A 17,486-nucleotide genomic window follows, 5' to 3' on the forward strand; every position below is an offset into this window, starting at 1 on the left:
TAAGGTTAATATAACGTTAATATAACGTTAATATAAGGATATAAGGTTAATATAAAGTTAATATAACATTAATATAAGGTTATTATAAGGATATAAGGTTAATATAAAGTTAATATAAGGTTAATATAAAGTTAATATAAGGTTAATATAACGTTAATATAAGGATATAAGGTTAATATAACGTTAATATAACATTAATATAACGTTAATATAACTAACGTTAGTACCTTTAATGCTCTGTCCTACCGACACAAGCTGCAGTGATACATCCAACTGTCATTATTAATGATTTTACTTTATCATTGATAATTATTAGTGCTTGGTTCGGGCTCTCACTGGACTCGGGTCAGATCTTCTGGGTCCAATTAAAGCTCTAATAACTACAAGAGTAACTAGTTACTGCTGGCAGCGAGTAATTAGTGAAGTAGTTACTTTTCAGAAGAGTAATGAGTAATAAATTACATGTTTTCAGTTACTAACAAACCCTGGTTGCAGTTAAACGTAGTTTTAATTTATTAAATAAAGATTTATCTTAAATTATCTCCAGTTTGGGTTAAACTGGTAGAACTGGTAGAACTGGTAGAACTGGGCAGCCGTTAGAGGCTCCAGGAGCTAACAGGAGCTAACAGGCTAGCAGCCGTTAGAGGCTACAGGAGCTAACAGGAGCTAACAGGCTAGCAGCCGTTAGAGGCTACAGGAGCTAACAGGAGCTAACAGGCTAGCAGCCGTTAGAGGCTACAGGAGCTAACAGGAGCTAACAGGCTAGCAGCCGTTAGAGGCTACAGGAGCTAACAGGAGCTAACAGGCTAGCAGCCGTTAGAGGCTACAGGAGCTAACAGGAGCTAACAGGCTAGCAGCCGTTAGAGGCTACAGGAGCTAACAGGAGCTAACAGGCTAGCAGCCGTTAGAGGCTCCAGGAGCTAACAGGAGCTAACAGGCTAGCAGCCGTTAGAGGCTACAGGAGCTAACAGGCTAGCAGCCGTTAGAGGCTACAGGAGCTAACAGGAGCTAACAGGCTAGCAGCCGTTAGAGGCTACAGGAGCTAACAGGCTAGCAGCCGTTAGAGGCTCCAGGAGCTAACAGGAGCTAACAGGAGCTAACAGGAGCTAACAGGCTAGCAGTGTCTCACCGACGGGTTTGTGTCCGATCATCGCGTGGAACAGACAGACCTCCACCTCGTGGCTCCAGACCACCGAGTCCTCCCCGGTAACCAACCCCGAGTCCGGAGGCTTCTCGTCGGTCTGATTCAGCGTCACGTCTGCCTCCCCCATATTCAACAGAAACAGGCTGAAAGCAGGCAGGAAGGAGCTAACAGAGCTACCAGAGCTAACAGAGCTAACGGAGCTAACTGATACAGCCGCGGAGTCTCGAGACTGTTGTGTTCCGGCAGCCGGAAGTCTCATTGTACTTCCCGGTTTTGTTTTTTCAAAATAAAAGTCTTCAGCACAGAAATCTGCCCGAAGCAAAATGTAATTTATTACTCGTTACTCTTTTCAAAAGTAGTATAACTTTAATTATTACTCCCTGCCAACAGTAATTACTTACACTACTAACGTTAGTAAAATTACTTTTCTGCTACTAAAACTGGTGAATTGTGTCCCCAAAATTCAAACTGACGAGAATTAAAAGCCAGTTTTGATCAGTAGGAGACAACAAAAGTAATGTAACTAATTATTATTGGGGGTAACTGTCATATTATTAATGAAATATATTTGTAATTAGTGACACTACTAGTTACAGGGGGAAATAATATTACTGTAATAGTGATACCTTATTGCTGAACACTGGTCTGAAGACGTGATTTTAACCCCAAAAACTAATGAATAACAAAGTAAATAATTAACTAAGTAATGTCTGATATGGAAGAGTATCAGAAAGGACAAACAGTGGACACTCTTGAGGGTGGGCGTTGGTGTGTGTGTGGCAGAGGTCAGTGTGATGCTGGAGCGCCGCTCAAGATGGCCGTCATTGGTTTAAAGAAATACAAAACAAGCCACAATGTTTATCCCCGATAGCAGAATGAGACTTCCTCCAGTGCTGACACAGTGCGTATAAGATTAAGTTATTATGGCTTTTAATTGTATTTACAAATATGTTGGTGTGGAGTTCCTCAGGGATCTATTGTAGCTCCTCTGTAGTTCTTACAACAGTTAATTTATCCAGACCTAAAAGTGTCCTTATTACATTCAGTGTTCTTAAATACTTGTTAAAAAGTTGTTGACCTTCAACAATTGTGCTTCTTTTTATATAAAGTCATGTTACTTTGAGCTCTTTAATCATATTAATGTACTTAAATAAGAATAAAACTGTAAGAATGAAGGTTTTGTGCATCAAAGAACCAGACTGACTCAGAGTTATGCTTCTCTATACGGTGATCAAAACACCAAAAACTTTACTGCAAATAAAATAGATACAGTCGGGGCCGTAGAACGACCTCCTGCACAAATGCAACCAGAGAGAGAAAGAAAAACATTTCAGGTACATTATATTTAAAATGATGAGGGGCTACTGAACGTCACTGAGCTGGATATGAACATGATATTTCTGTTATTTTCTTTTTTTACATCAAAATACAAAACTGTGCATCTCTTAATAAAGCATGAACATCAATAACATTGAGAATAATAATGCGAGGCTGAATACGTCCAGTCAGAGCGGCTTTTTCTCAAGCGTCTAAAAACAGATCTGTTTCCAGTTCTTTTCAATCTGAATAGTGACCTAAAAATTATAAAAATATAATAATAAAAAAAAAAGTGGTAAAAAAATCTGAGTTAACCTAAATTCAAACTTTTATTTTGAAAATCAGACTTTTAAGCAAAAACAACTCAATAAACTCCTTAAAGAATTTCATTTTAAAAAGGGGGGCCACTCAATTATAGACCTCAAGCTCAGTTTATTCATTATGGGTTGTATGCCTTCTATGAAGAGTGCATTATGGGAAATGTAGTTTGCAGCTGTTTTGAGGCAAACTACTCGGGATCTCTTGGCTTCTGCCCCTTCAATTTGGACCATTCTGGTTTTAATCCGTCTCGTGAGTCGACTAACTTTACAGTGTGGTGGAGGAGCTCTTTAATGCCCAAAGAACAACAAGAACAACTGATGTTTGACACAAAAATCAGCTTCAGGAAAAATCTGATGATTTAAAACAAGAAGGAAAACAAAGAAGATTCTTTGTGGTGCAAAAAGTAAACTTTCATTTATTTTCATTGTCGATTAATTAATCTTTTGGTCATTATGTTGTTTTGTCTGACCACAATTAGGTAAAAACAGAAAAGCAGCGACATTTGAAAACCTGGAACAAGAGAGCGGTTGGAGTTTAAGACGGTTCACAAATTATTTTATATTGATTATTAAAACATAAAAACATCTGAGAACGCTTGAGGAAAGCGTGCTCATTCTCACAGCTTATTGGCTGAAGAGGCCACAGGGCTCCTCCCCCTTGCTGCCTCTCCACCAATAAGATCTGAGCACTGGAAATATTCAGCAGAGGAGGTTCAGTCTGCCTCCTCCTCCCTTTACTCCTCTCACAGGCCAGAACTTTAAGACTGGAAGCAGGCGTATGGAGGTCTGTAACCAGGTAAATGCTCACCTGTCCTCTCAGGTAGACTCTGAGTTTGGGGAAAATGTTTGGTCCCTTTGGTTCACAACTGCAGCTGTTGTCAATTTTAAGCTTTAACTTCTCCACAAAGAGTGCACGCTCTCAGACATTCCCACCTGTAGCGCCGTTCACCGCGTCGTAAGGGAGATTTATTTCCCGTAAGCAGCTGGGACGCACAGACAGTCCGCGTTCAGACACAGAACAGCTTCAGACAGATGTATACAGTTAAAAACTCGTCTTAAAGTTCTGGCCTTTTAAAAGTCAAACAAAACAGAAACAGGTGAGAAAGCAGAAGGCAGAGTGAGCGGCGCCAAATAAACCAGGAAGTGAAGAAACCCGGAGACTAAGCAGCACACCGGCACAATCAATGTGACGTCCTAAAAGTAGGAGTGGTGAGTTTAGAGCTCGGGGACGTGAAATGAATTAACGGTTCCTTGTTTGGAGGCTTTAAAGACGGAGGAGGTTAAACGAACAGAAGCGTTTGTTTTACCCTGCGACTTTTCACACTGCTGAGGCTGAAACAAGCGCTCCCTCCTCGTCTATCTGAGCCGCCGGGCTGCGAGCACACACACAGATCGGCGTGATGATACTGCGGCTGGTTTCACACAGATACCGACGCCCAAAAACATATTGCTACCGTGAACGTACGATAAAACCACGGTGACGTTTTGGTGTAAAATCTGGCGCCGCAGAGCGTTTCCTGTGTGAGCGCAGCGGGCAGACAGAGAGAGGAATCATGGTAGGCACCGAGTCTGAACTGTTGAACTGAAAAACAACCTTTAATTACACACACACCACCACCGGTAGCACGACAGCAGCCGTTACCACGGAGACCAGTGGCCCGTTTCCATGGTTATATCAGAGACAAAACACGTTGGCTACGTGTCCCCCCCCCCGCCCACAAACAGGAAGCTGGAGAGGCGGGAGGGGCGTCGGTGAAATGTGGTGGCAGCAGGCTGGATGAGAAGTGTTTAAGGGGACGGGCAGGAGGAGGCGGGCAGCGAGGGGCGGCGGTGGATGCTATTGGTCCTTTTTCTCTGATTCTGATGAGTCCTCTTTAGCACCTTCCTCCTCAGGAGGAGTCTCCTCGTACCTGCAGAGGAAGAGGAGGAGAGAAACACATACATGACAAAGGTTTCCATATTCATCAATCAGCAGAACTTTATTCACGTCTGCATTATTGTTTGTATGTAAAGTGGTTCCATATTTATATAATGTTACAATGTGGGATGTTTATGTTAAACGAGGTAAACGTATGCAACAGTAATCAATAGCCGCCGTCGGCTCATCACTGATTTCTTTGTATGGATATCTGCTCCAGAAAGAGCACGACTGAGCACGCTCACAACGTACGGCTCTGCTCAGGAGTGCAGAAAGTGCTCGTTCTGTTCGTACGGCTCTCGACTCTCAGGGATTTACAGAGTTTACTGACGGACATTCACTTGTAGCTATTAGCTAACTGCTGCTAACAGACGGGGAGCTCCTGTACGAGAGATAAAACAGGAGGTTATGTGTCACTGGATTCCTTGATCAACCAAACTCCATTCAGAAAACAAGCATTTTAAGAGTCATTTGCTTGGACAGACCCAAAAAAGAAATATAAATCCAGACGTTTTACGAATCTGCATCATGATGTTATTTATTATCGTTATTATTTATTAGCAAAATCTGTTTATTTTGGGCTCATAGCACCGTTTTAAACTAGATTAAAAAAAAGGGTCAATATTCGCCGTGCGAGGTGGGAACACACCATAAGACTGTTCATCAGGAAACTCTGTAAGTCACTGAAAGTTTTAAAGTCATTAAATGTTCTGATAAACAGTGAATGAGCCCACGTACTGAAACTGTCATGCTGATGAGCAAATAAACAAAATGAAATAAACAATTAAATCAGAACTAAAGAAGCGTGATGGAGGCCGATGTGTTGTTGTTGTTGTTGTTGTTGTTTATCTGCTGACACACACAGCGACAGACGGACAGATGGATGAGCGCTGACAGCAGTTAACGGGCTGATTACCTGCCCAGGTGAGAGACAGGAGTGGGGGGAGGAGGGGGGCAGTAAAGAGAAAATGGGGGGCGGGGCCACTACATGTGGGGCGTGGGCTGTAACCGGCGGCGGCGGGGGGAGGAGGAGGAGCCTGTCGCCATAGAGACGGCATCCATGGAGCTAGCCAGGCTGGCGGGCGAGCCGCTGACGGTTGGGAAGGAAGTGAGCCTGGGAGAGCCAGGGAGGACTTCCTCTGACGACTCATAGCTAACCACGGCGGGAGGAGGGGGGAGGAAGGGGAGGAGGAGGAGGAGGAGGAGGAAGAGGAGGAGGAGGAAGGATGAGGAAGGGGAGGAGGAGGGAGGAGGACGAGGAGGAGGAAGGAGGAGCAAGGAGGAAGGGGAGACATGGCGGAGAAAATAAGAAAAAGAAAGGATGATGAAAATGAAAGGGGAGGAGAGAAAGAGAGAGAAAGAGAGAATAAGTTTTTTATCTTAAACTCTAAATGTTAAAAGCTACAGAGCGCTGAGGCTACAATATCAGAGAGACGAGAGGGAGGGAGGAGATAGGGAGGAGAGACGGAGGAGAGGGAGGAGAGAGGGAGGAGAGGGAGGAGAAAGGGAGGAGAGAGGGAGAAATGAGACAGAGGATGAGGAAGAAGACAGGAGGTAGTCAAAGGAGCAGAGGAAGGACTGAACAAGGTGCTGGAAAATGAAATGTCTGGAGGAGGAGGAGGAGGCTGTCACAGTGAGGAGGAGGATGGAGGGATGAGACAGACAGACAGACAGACAGACAGACAGGTCTAAAGTCTGCACACTGAACATTTAAAGCTCCAAACAATGAAATAATGTTCAGTTCAACGTCTTTTTATCTCACACAGATAAACTGTTCTCACACACACACACACACACACAGTGTACACACACACACACACACACACACACACACACAGTGTACACACACACACAGTACACACACACACAGTGTACACACACACACACACACACACACAGAGCAAAAAGGGGCGGGGCTTAAAAAGAAATCAACTCTGATGTTGTAATTCCCGTCTGGAAACAACGGTGATCAATAAAGAATAAAACAGATATTTTAAAATCACTCTCAGCTCAAAATGAGGACAAACTAAACTTTAAGTGATCACATGACGACCTTGGTCTGTGGTTGCCGTGGCGACTCACCTGAACATCTCTGTGAGCTCTCCTTTGATCAGCGCTACAAGGACGGGGAATCCGATGCAGGCCGGGACCAGGTAGAGCAGGGCGGGCTGCAGACAGACAGACAGACAGACAGGGTAAAGTTATTATTAGTGGTGGGACTCAATTAAAAACAATTATCTAATCAATTAGAGGCTTTGTAATTAATTAATCACATATCAATATTTCACACGAGAAGCAAACATTTTTCAATTTCAGTGGATTTTGGTATATGACTGAATCAATGAATAAACACATAAATGAGTCCTGAAATCCTCTCTGAGTGTTAACATAAAGTGCAATATGAATAAAGAATATAATGATTGCAGACGACGCTATCTGTAGCACCGCCTCCGGCCCCTGATCTTCTACCACCGAGAGTGACCGACAGTCCGCTGCGATCCACTTCCCCAGTGCGTTTGTAAATTTGTCAGTCGTGGACTCCTTTTGGCTCTGAACGCTGTCATCTAGTCGAGTGTGGATCGGCGACACTGTTGTCTGTGCTACCTGTTTGGCATTGAGGTGGTAGCGGAGGCGGGAAGTGCTCCGGTCCAGGTTTCCACCCGATAGTATTTTAAAACTAAAATTTCCGCCCACCGAACCCAGCAACGACTTCTCATCGGTTTCCATTTCTCGTGTTGTGTCCTGTGCATCAGTATTACGGGTTTGACGGGAACTCGTGCAACGATGCAAAAATAAATTAAATGCGTTTTATTTGCCTTTTTTTGTCGCGTTACTTTTTCTGTAATTAATTAATCGTAATTAACGCGATAAAGTCCCAACCCTAGTTATTATAGATATTATTATAATCAATATTATATAATCAATCAGCTTCATTCTCCCTGCGTCAACAAACGTTCTCACTTAACCCCTGACCCCTCGTACCTGTGCGTGTTTGAAGGTGTGCATGACGAAGATGGTGAGGCCCAGTCCGAAGATGTAGGCCAGGAAGCTGGAGTAGAAGTACGTCCTGCTGTTCTTCTTCAGGCTGCGGGGACAGAATCTCATTATGAGGAACCTTCAACACACTGAGGAGGAGGAGGAGGAGGAGGAGAAGCTGTTACCTGACGTCGAAGCGCAGCAGCAGGGCGATGAAGATACCCGGGATGACGATGTCACCCAGACCCAGCATGGCGAAGTTACTGGCTTCAAGTCCTCTCTCCAGCAGGTCCTGAGGGAAGACCACTGGAGGGGGGACGAAGGACATGAATGAGCTCGGACCGGCTGCAGAGGCTCCACAGATCTGAACTCAAACTCACGTACTTACATTTGATCGGTGCTTCGAAGGACTTGGCGACTGTTACCATGACGTTGGTCCCAAACACCTGAAGAGAGAGAGAGAACAGATGGTGTGTTCAGGTGCTGCAGGACCTATTTATACAGGGTTCCCACTCTACTGAAGAAATCATTTTACAGGAGTTTTCTTGACATTACAGGACAGAACTTGCTCTCAAACGGTCAAATCATTAGCACATATTTATTTATGTGACGACATTTTACGGCAGTTTTTTCTCAAACTCGGGTTTACGTAGTCGATCTGAGTGAGGGGCTGAAATACAATTTATATTTTTCAGGATATTTGATAATTTTAATAAAATTCTAGGTGTTTCCATGATTGGAAAACTAGTCTCTAAATATCTGTGTTTTCCAGGATTGCCTGGGAACCCTGTAATCAAATTATCTAGCAGTGAAGTTCAGCTCAGCCTCCTGTTGCAGGAGAAACTACGGTGGCCCTAAACTCATAAAACACTCAAATAATGAATATTATATTCCATTTCTGCCAACAGTTACACACTGGACCTTTCACACAACAGCTACACTTCTTTAGACACTGAGCTGGGGGAGATTCTAACATTTAAATAATATAAATGTGTCTTTTTATTGTCAGTGATCGTGTTCAAACTCACCCAGAAGACGTCGTAGACGAACAGCCCCCCCAGCAGGATGCAGCCGGTACTGACGTTGTTCAGGTGGAGCAGCTCGACTCCATTCAGGGCGAACGCCAGGCCGAACAGGTTGTTGGCTATCCAGTGCTGTGACGCCACAAAACAGGGTTATCACATGATCTATCACTATGGCAACATGTGTGTCAGATAATATTATACATAAACAGCTGATGTAGAGACATTTAACCTGTAACGTTACCTTTTTGAGCAGGTACCACACTCCCACCACACTGCTGATGAGCAGACACACCAGGTTCTTGGTGTCAAACTCATAGTTCACTATTTCTGCAGACAGACGGAGACAAAACACGTCAGAAAATATTCTTTATCTAGAGTTCAGTTTGATCCACAGACATCACTCAACAGTTTCTACTGCACAAACAGTCCCCGTGAAAACAGTCTCCGGTTTGTTTCTGGAAGGAGATGTTGAATATTCATGTTTTCACACAGCGAGCACAAAACAAAAGAACATTTTTAAAATTCAGTCAACATAAATTGTGTGAGGCAGAAATCTTAAACTGCCTGTTTGTAGGTTTGGGGGGGGGGTCGGGTGTGATCTACGAGCTTAAACCACATTGATCTAATTTACCGGTCGGCGCAGTATGGACACGTTTAATCCACATTTTACTCCTCAGTTTTGAGTGACGCAGGTTCGTTATCCTACCAACAGCCGGCTTTTAAACTAAATGGACAACACAGATCATTTCCAGGATATTTGGTTATTTTAAACAATTTCCAGGTGTTTCTATGACTGGAAAACTAGTCTCTAAATATCCAGAACCAATGATACCAAACCGGTTTGACCCTTTTTACACAGGCCCAACCCTCTTGTGGAGTCACAGGATGCTGAAAGAGAGAAACCCGTTACACAATGAGGGATGTTATTTCATTTGAAGGGCTCATCGTTATGTTAGAGGTGTGTGAGGAAACACGTTGTTGTGTAATTTAACACAGAGTGGAATCAAACTACACAGCATCGAGACCACATTTCTCAATCATCAGCACAAGATCTGATGATCAAACACCTTTAAAGCAGCAGTTCCCAACCTTTTCTATTATTATTAAACTGACTCAGTCACATATTTTATAGGTATTTCATATTATAGTAAAAACTGCACAATGAACTCAAACAGTGAACTCAGGAACTGCAGGAAGTTTGTGTAAAACCAGAGATTTAGCTGAATTATGAGCAGATTATTTCCTGTTTAGGGAACTTTTTATACAATTTTCTGTCTGTATTATGTGTTTTTATCATCTTTAACAATCAAACAGACTTAATAAGCTTCTTTTGACAAATTCACAGTTTTCTTCTCCCCGACGCTCAGCCATTGTTCTATTAGATCAGTGGTTGTTTATCAGAGACTGAAAGCTGGGTGAATGCATCTTAAATAATAATCTAAACCTTAAAAATAACATTTAGTTGTACTCACAGAAGCAAACAAGGTGCTGAGATATTGGCCTACTGAGTATATATTTGAAATCAAGAAGGCCTTGCGACCCCCCTTTGAAGCTTTGGCTTTAACCCTTTAATAAACAGACAGCAGGTCTCACCTTCTTTGGCCTCTCCGGAGCCCTGAGTGAAGAGCAGCTGGTACTGTTTGTTTGGGAAAGAATCTGGAAAGATTCTGGACATCAGAGGACTGAGAGACAGAAACCAGAAGACAGTAAACATCTGTGCAGTTAAACTTATTTCATTCGCCTGCGTTTGAACCTGCGTATCTTTACCTCATCGTGTGAGACAGCGCCAGGACGCCCAGGCCGAAGAAGTAGACGGACAGCAGCAGGTTGATGTACTCTTGAGAAAATACCTGCAATCGAAACACAAACGTGACAGTGTGAGTGCGGAGGCAGCGTTTATCCCAGTGAGTCTGCAGCTCTACCTGAGGCCCCTGGAGGATGGCAGAGGAAACCCCCCTGTAGCAAGACTCCAGCACACTACTGCCTTAAAAGAGGTGAGTGTGATGAGCTCATAGGTATCAGCTGAGACAATCAACTCACCCGGCGCTGCTCTCACACCCCCCCACCGAGTTACCTTGAAGAAGAGGTAGAGCCCGAACAGAGTGCAGCTGGCGATGATGGGAAACCTCGCAGCGTCTCGACCGGTGATCGTTTCTGGCATGTCTGATGCATTCTGGGAGGAGAGAGAGAGAGAATCAGAGGAGAGATAAATGAGCCGGATGTTTCCAGTGATAATGTAAAATAAAAGTTAAAGTTAGTGTAACTGAACTCAACTACAACCAACCACCAAAAACCTTTGAAATAAAACTGGTTTTCATGAACAGGAATTAGTTTAGAAGAGTTAAAAATAACACACACGGTCAGATTTCCTTCTCTTTAGTGAACACATGACTATATTCACCTGTGTAATATTTAATGTTTAACTGGATACGCACAGATTTATCAGCTGATATTCGCCTTGTTGAGTGTTAAATAAGAGTCACTGGTTTCCGATGTTTATCTGTTGTGCTGAATCAGTTTTGAGCCGGCTAAATGTCGTGTTGCTTGTTTCCAACTTCGGATATCGGAGGAATAATCGCCACAGTTTTCTAGCAACTGGCACAAATTACACACAAACAGCAAAAGGAGGCTGGCTCCAGCAGTGAGTCTCCATAAGGCCCCGTATTAAAATGCCAAACTTTACAGCAGAAATTAACATGTTTACAACTCTCTGTACAGATAATTTCCCCATTCATCACAACTGTACAACTCACCACTTTAAATTATATTAAGGATTAAAGTTATGCAGAATTAAGAGAGTGGCTGCTTTTAGTTTTAAATTGGGAAAGCTCTAATATTCAAACTGTAATGAGCTTTACTGACTGTAAGAGCAACAGATTGTTTGAAGTTTGGCCTTTTGCAGCCCTATTGAGTATCAGTAATCAATAAGACTGGAGGAACCCGGAAACATCGAGTATCCCAAAGTTTAAGGTTAGAAATGTTCAGTACGGCTCGTCAGCATCTAGAGACTGACAGAAGCTAACTTACATATGTTGGGCAATTAGCATTATTAAGCATAATCAGCTATATTTCAGAAACTGCTTGGTCTATTTGGTCTCCTGGTGGGCTGATTTTTATTAACTTTGAGTCCATTTTGAGGTTATTTATATTCTTAAAGACACAAGTCGATGACAAAATGCTGTGCAAAAAAACATGGCAGCAGAAGTGAAGAAATCTGAAGACATCTGAACATTCAATGACATTGTACATATTATAAATCATAAATCAGCCCAGTGGGAGTTGAAACGTGGTCACTTCTGGTCATTTTGTTCTTTCAGCATCCTCATGAACCCCAAAACCAACTCCTATATTGTCCAAATCAGCCAAGAAGCTACCTCTATGCTAATTGTCCAACATGTGCAGGTTAGAATCTGGCAGTTTCTAAGCGCTGGAGACCCAAACTGAACATTTCTAACATAAAACCTTGGGACACTCTGCACTTCGGGCCTCACGTTGCTGGCAAAGTCGACTATAGAGGGAAACTGTAAAAATCATCACAAAACCACGACTCATCAGAAACACGAGGATCGATGTCTGCTGACTGCTGGACACCAACCGGGACAATATAAAGACATTACACTCTGTATGTGACACACTGAGACTGCAGCCGTCCCTGAGAGGGAAGACCGAGTGTGACCTCCATCTATATTCTCCTCTGTCTCCTCCCCAGAGACAGAAACTGGGACAGACGAGAGGAGAGGAGGAGGAGGAGGAGGAGGAAGAGGATCCTTGTATGTTGTTCAGAGTCCAAAATTAACACCCACAATTTTGTGTTTGGCAGGAAAATAAATTGGGGTCACCGGCGGCTGGTAAATATCAATCGAGTGATCGGATAAGAAATACTTTAGTTTTATTAAAGAGTAGAAATAGACCAGAAGTAAATATACAATGGAGGAAAGTATCCGTATCAGTACCCCGACTGTGCTGGTAGTGGAGGATTATCAAACTGTGGTATTAGTACTTTAACTTCAGTAAAGTATTGATCCGTCCTCCACCCACAGCCTTACTGCACTGTGTGTCACCGGCCGAGCCCTCCTCTTTAAGGAAGGGGGATTGTGGGTAATCTGTCCCGACGTGTGAGAGTGCGTGCCTGTTTAAGTATCGTAACGTTCCTACGGTGTCTCAGTTAGTCAGCTACCCAGCAGCTACGAGCCAGCTAACACTGATGTCTGACACGGACACTCTCTAATGCTCGATGCAGCTTCATGGCCGGTGATAAACGCTGTTGGAAGTTAACTCAAGTTTCATGTGAACAGAGAAGATGTAGTCCCCGACAGCCCCGTGTCCCCCCCCGACAAAGTGACCTCCACCAAAGCGCTGACTCTTACTCGCTGTCAGTAAACAGTGCTGGTGTATTTACGGCTGTGTTAGTGCTGTAGACAAACTGTGTGCAGGATGCATGCGTTCTCAGCGGCTCTCATACTCACTCTGAACCCAGAATCGTAATCATTTTCTCCGAGCTCCTACAGACAGACAGACAGACAGACAGACAGGATGGATGGACAGACAGATGTGTACAGACAGACAGGGAGAAAGAGGGATCAGATCGGCGACAAAAGAGGAGGACTGGAAGCAGGGGCCCGCATTCAAAATCACTCCAACAGGAAACAAATCATCACTGTTGAATAAAAACAGGTCGAATGATTCAAGATTTGACCTCATTAAAGATGGCCGACAGAGAGAGAGAGAGAGAGACAGACAGGAAGAATTGAGAGAGGAAGAAAGAGAGAGAGAGAGGAAGAAAGAGAGGAAGGATGACATGCAACAGGAGCCGGATTCAAACCCAGACCGATACCTGTTTTTATCCTCTAAGATCCGTTTTAACTCTTAAATAGGGCGGTGAACAGGCCAGAGTCTGGCGATACGTATCACAATACACAAGGTTCAATATATTGTGATATTGTAAGCAAGGCGATTTATTTATGTGTTTATTTTAATCTAATTTTAGGGGAAACAAAATGTCCACAATGTGCATAAAGTCTGAGCTCGGGAGGAACGATATGAGGATTTTATGTCTCGAATATCTAACCAACATAACTGCGATACGCGATATTAACACGATCATTATTAAAATACACTTCTTACTTTGAAAATGTCTCTTGGCAGCTCATCACCCTGCTCTTTATTTTGAAATCTCTGCTATTCCCACACATCCTGTTTAACTTTATTTTGTGGGCTCCCCCGTCGTCCCGTCACAGGTCTGTACGCTGGAGAGAGACAGACAGCTTTATCGAGTCAGACCACGTGAGGATATTGACGATGACACAGATTCACAGTTAGTTAATCACATCGTATATCGTCCATAATCTGAGCACAAGGTCCCGGAAACATCCAACTTCATCGATTATCAGACATCCTACTCATAAAGTTCAAAAGGTCAAAGCTGATTCTGATGATGGTCTGTAGGATTTAGATTATTGATGATCACTGCCAACCACCACTGGACCGTCTGGCTCTTTAAAATATCATCAAATAGTGAAACATTAACATTTGACTGTCATTTAATAATAATAATAATAATAATAATACTACAACCTGTCAATCAACATCAGCTCAGAGGTTGTTCCTTTGTTTTTAAATCACATTATTTCTACAATTCCTGATTTCTGCATTTGTTGTTTCTGTTTAAATGAAGTGAAAGTGGAAGAAGCGACTTCCTGTTCCCGCCTGACGGGACTTAACTCTGTAAACTGAGGATAAAAGCGTCTGTGTGTTTGCTGTGATGGATAATCTCCCCGAGCTCGGCTGACGACTCAAAAACAAGAGTGACTGGCAGGAAATGAGAAGCAGCAGTGACAGCTCGTAAAGAGTGGCGAGCAGGAGGCAGGAAGTAACAGATTACACGAGTTAAATAAAATAAATAAAAATGTACTCGAGTGCTATTTTAAAGTGTACGTCTGCCTGTCTCTGAGCCTTTACATCCACTGTGAGGGCTCAGTGTCGGGGAGAGCGTGAGTTCCTCGCTGTAGACGCCAGGTTGCAGTTTCCTGGAACAAAGGAACCACCTGTCTTTAGACCACGATGTGATGGATGACGCAGCAAAACCCAGAACGAGAAGCAGAGTTACTTTCATAAGCGCAGCTGTAAATGCCCCTTAAAAAAAAAAACCACATCTGAACGGAGAGCAGGGCTGCACAGTTAATCGTAATATGCAAATAGTGAGAGCTGTAATGTCTAGGTGAAGGTTAAATGTGTGTGACGGCATTATAACGAAGAGCTGCAAACATTTCACCTCATCAGATTGTCCATTTGTGAATCAATATCCGTCCAAATGAGCTGTTTTTACCACATCGTGCAGCCCTAACGGAAAGTAACCAGGTGCTGTTTTTAACTTTTACTCCAGTCATTGTGCTTTTTTTTTTTTTTTTTACACTTTAATTGGACACGACAGCTCAAGTGAGACAGCACAGATATAGAAATGTAGATACCTCATTTTGTTATCAGTGTTTGTTTTGAGTATTGTGTCTTTTGTGGGTTTTTTTTTTTTTAATGTGAGCTGTGTTTGGATGTAAAACATGGCTCACAACTATTGATTAATTATTAAAATAACTGGCAGTTGATTTAATAGTTGACTAATGGCTCTACAGTACAGTCGCTCACTCTGGTGATTCTGTTATAATCAGAAACATTCATAATCATTTCACTAATTATCTCAAATTAATGATTTTGTGATACAAAGTCAGTATTTTGATGAAGTTTCTCATTATAACGACGGACAGACTCACATTGGCAGCAAGGAGCTTCCTCTCTGCAGTGGCTGGTTTTACCTTCATAACACGCTCAACTGCGCATGTGCACGAAAATCAGATAAATCTCTCTTGTACACGTCTCACTCTCTGTCTGTCTGTCTCACGTGGTGCTGTCTCACTGCTCCTCTATCCTCTGGTGTGTGTGTCGCTCAGGTAGCAGTCTGACAGCAGGTAAACACCGGAAACAGGTGTAAATAAAACACCTGAGTGCAGTCAGCTTCCCGCCAACCACCATAAAGTGCAGACAGTGGGAATAGAGCCTGCAGCCAACCAACAGAGGGTGTGTGTGTGTGTGTGTGTGTGTGTGTGTGTGTGTGTACATCTGGAGGTAAACACTGTGTTGTTGTTATTTTGTAACAACCGTTAAATGCTAACATCGTCAGTTTGACCTCATTTCTGAACGGAAACACTTATTTTATAACTTTATCAGTCGCTGTAATACACATAAAGCTTTATTTAACTAAACGATTGGCTTTCCTCTTTATTTTAGTTTGAGGTTTATTATTTAAAACTGGTTTAAAATCACCTTGCAAGCCGTTTGCTGAACCAGCTAGCCATTTGTTTTTTATCCCCAGGGTGGCGAAGTCATGCCCCGCCCCCCTCTGCCTCTGATTGGACAGAACTCACAGACGTCATTGCTCTGATTGGTTAGATTTAGGAATGGGGAGTGGGGATTGGTTGTTAGCGGTAAGCCAATCAGACGCAGAGTAAGGCGGGAGATGACTTCGCCATCCTGGCAACAAAAAAAAAAAATTTAAAAACCGCAGCCGGCGGAGGCTAACGGCGAAATGGAGGCTGGAAGAGAGAGCTCATCCCCGGGGTCGGTTGAGGGGAGCTGCCGCTGAAACTCACCTTAGATTTGGAGCAGGTGACGGAGCGCAGGGCCCCGAAGAAGATGGGCAGCAGCGCCATGAACACCAGGCTTCCGTAAGCCAGCGCGGTGCCCTCCGGGGTGGCCACGAATTTGGCCGTAGCGTTGAGCGCCTCGGTACCGTTGGAGTCGGTGGCGTTCAGGGCCTCCGGGACCGGGACCGGGACTGGTTCTACCTCGGCCATGGTTGTTCAGAGACGGGGTTTCGGGGTTTCGGGGTTTCGGGGCTGGTGGAGGCTGACAGACGGGTGGAGGTGGAAGCTGGAGCCGAGTGTCTCTCATTCATCCACTGCGGTGCTGCTGACTCTCCGGAAGGCCACGTTTCCTAAAGGCAGCCAGCAGAGAGGGGGCGGCAGCGAGGAGGGCTCACTCCGCCGCCGGTTCCAGAGACCGAAAACATCCGCCGGATTCACAGGGGCGGATCTAAGTGTTTAATGGGGGGTATACTCTGTTTAATCACATATATCACTAAAAATAAAGTTTGGAAACTGATAACTTTAAAAAGATTTAAGTAACATTAAGTCGTTAACATTGAATTAACTTCTACTCGATCAAGAATGTTTTTTAACTCACAAAATTAAGTTGGTTTTACTTAAAACTTTCAATGTGATTAGTTTCAACAGTTAAATCAACTTATTTACATATTTTAAGTTATATTATGTTGAATCCAGCAAGCTAAATGTTTTCAGTTTTTAATTATATAATAATAATAATATGGTTATATATCTGAGAGCAGCGACTAAAAGACCATCAGTGACAAGCTGTCTGATTCCCAGAGGGTCTCTAAAGAAATATTAATGTGCTGGCAGAAATATACGCTGATTTAATCTCAAACACATAGATCACTGCTTCCCAACCTCTTTCCTTTCTAAAAGCTCCTAAAGCTTCTTGATCAAGAAATGTTTTTTTAACGTACAAAATTTAGTTGGTTTTACTAAATATATTTGATATAATCAGTCTCAACAGTATTTTGAGTTAAATTAACTTATTTACATTTTTCAGATTCTTTCTTTTCTTTATTTCAGAGTCCAACAAATGTATTCAGTTTTAATTATATCTCTTAATATCTATCTATATCTGTTGATCGATTGATGATTTGAGCCATAACATAACTTCCATAAGTGTTC

The 17,486-nt window shown here is 43.1% G+C and overlaps 2 protein-coding genes across 3 annotated transcripts in view; both read right to left on the reverse strand.

Annotated features, from left to right (window-relative positions):
* Nucleotides 1–1,389, reverse strand: part of mrgbp (MRG/MORF4L binding protein) — a 6,782-nt gene extending 5,393 nt beyond the window's left edge. The window contains exon 1 of the mRNA XM_051426640.1: nt 1,130–1,389. Coding sequence (XP_051282600.1) covers nt 1,130–1,271 — 142 coding nt within the window. The 5' untranslated portion in view covers nt 1,272–1,389. The remainder of the gene's footprint in view (nt 1–1,129) is intronic.
* A 965-nt stretch (nt 1,390–2,354) lies between these two features.
* hm13 (histocompatibility (minor) 13) lies at nt 2,355–16,712 on the reverse strand. Of its 2 annotated transcripts, XM_051426620.1 has the most exons (12): nt 16,341–16,712; nt 13,167–13,202; nt 10,775–10,873; nt 10,468–10,550; nt 10,294–10,382; nt 8,942–9,027; nt 8,704–8,829; nt 8,064–8,121; nt 7,861–7,981; nt 7,682–7,784; nt 6,782–6,867; nt 2,355–4,691 (listed from the first exon to the last, which is right to left on the reverse strand). In XM_051426620.1, the coding sequence occupies exons 1-12, from the start codon at nt 16,542–16,544 to the stop codon at nt 4,619–4,621; spliced, it is 1,164 nt and encodes a 387-aa protein (XP_051282580.1). In that variant the 5' UTR covers nt 16,545–16,712; the 3' UTR covers nt 2,355–4,618. The 2 variants fall into 2 exon arrangements, with proteins under 2 accessions (XP_051282580.1, XP_051282581.1); XM_051426621.1 differs by lacking the exon at nt 13,167–13,202 and having other exon boundaries at nt 16,341–16,710.
* Nucleotides 16,713–17,486: the final 774 nt, after the last annotated feature.

This window comes from Dicentrarchus labrax, unplaced genomic scaffold, assembly GCF_905237075.1.
Source record: "Dicentrarchus labrax unplaced genomic scaffold, dlabrax2021, whole genome shotgun sequence".
NCBI lineage: Eukaryota > Metazoa > Chordata > Actinopteri > Moronidae > Dicentrarchus > Dicentrarchus labrax.

Coding starts and splice junctions, on each gene's coding strand:
- hm13 (XM_051426620.1), bottom strand. CDS start 16,544: ATGGCCGAGGTAGAACCAGTCCCGGTCCCGGTCCCGGAGGCCCTGAAC. Junction 10,383..10,467: donor GCGCTGTCTCACACGATGAG/GTAAAGATACGC, acceptor TCTGTCTCTCAG/TCCTCTGATGTCCAGAATCT. Junction 8,122..8,703: donor TCGTCTACGACGTCTTCTGG/GTGAGTTTGAAC, acceptor CTCTCTCTTCAG/GTGTTTGGGACCAACGTCAT.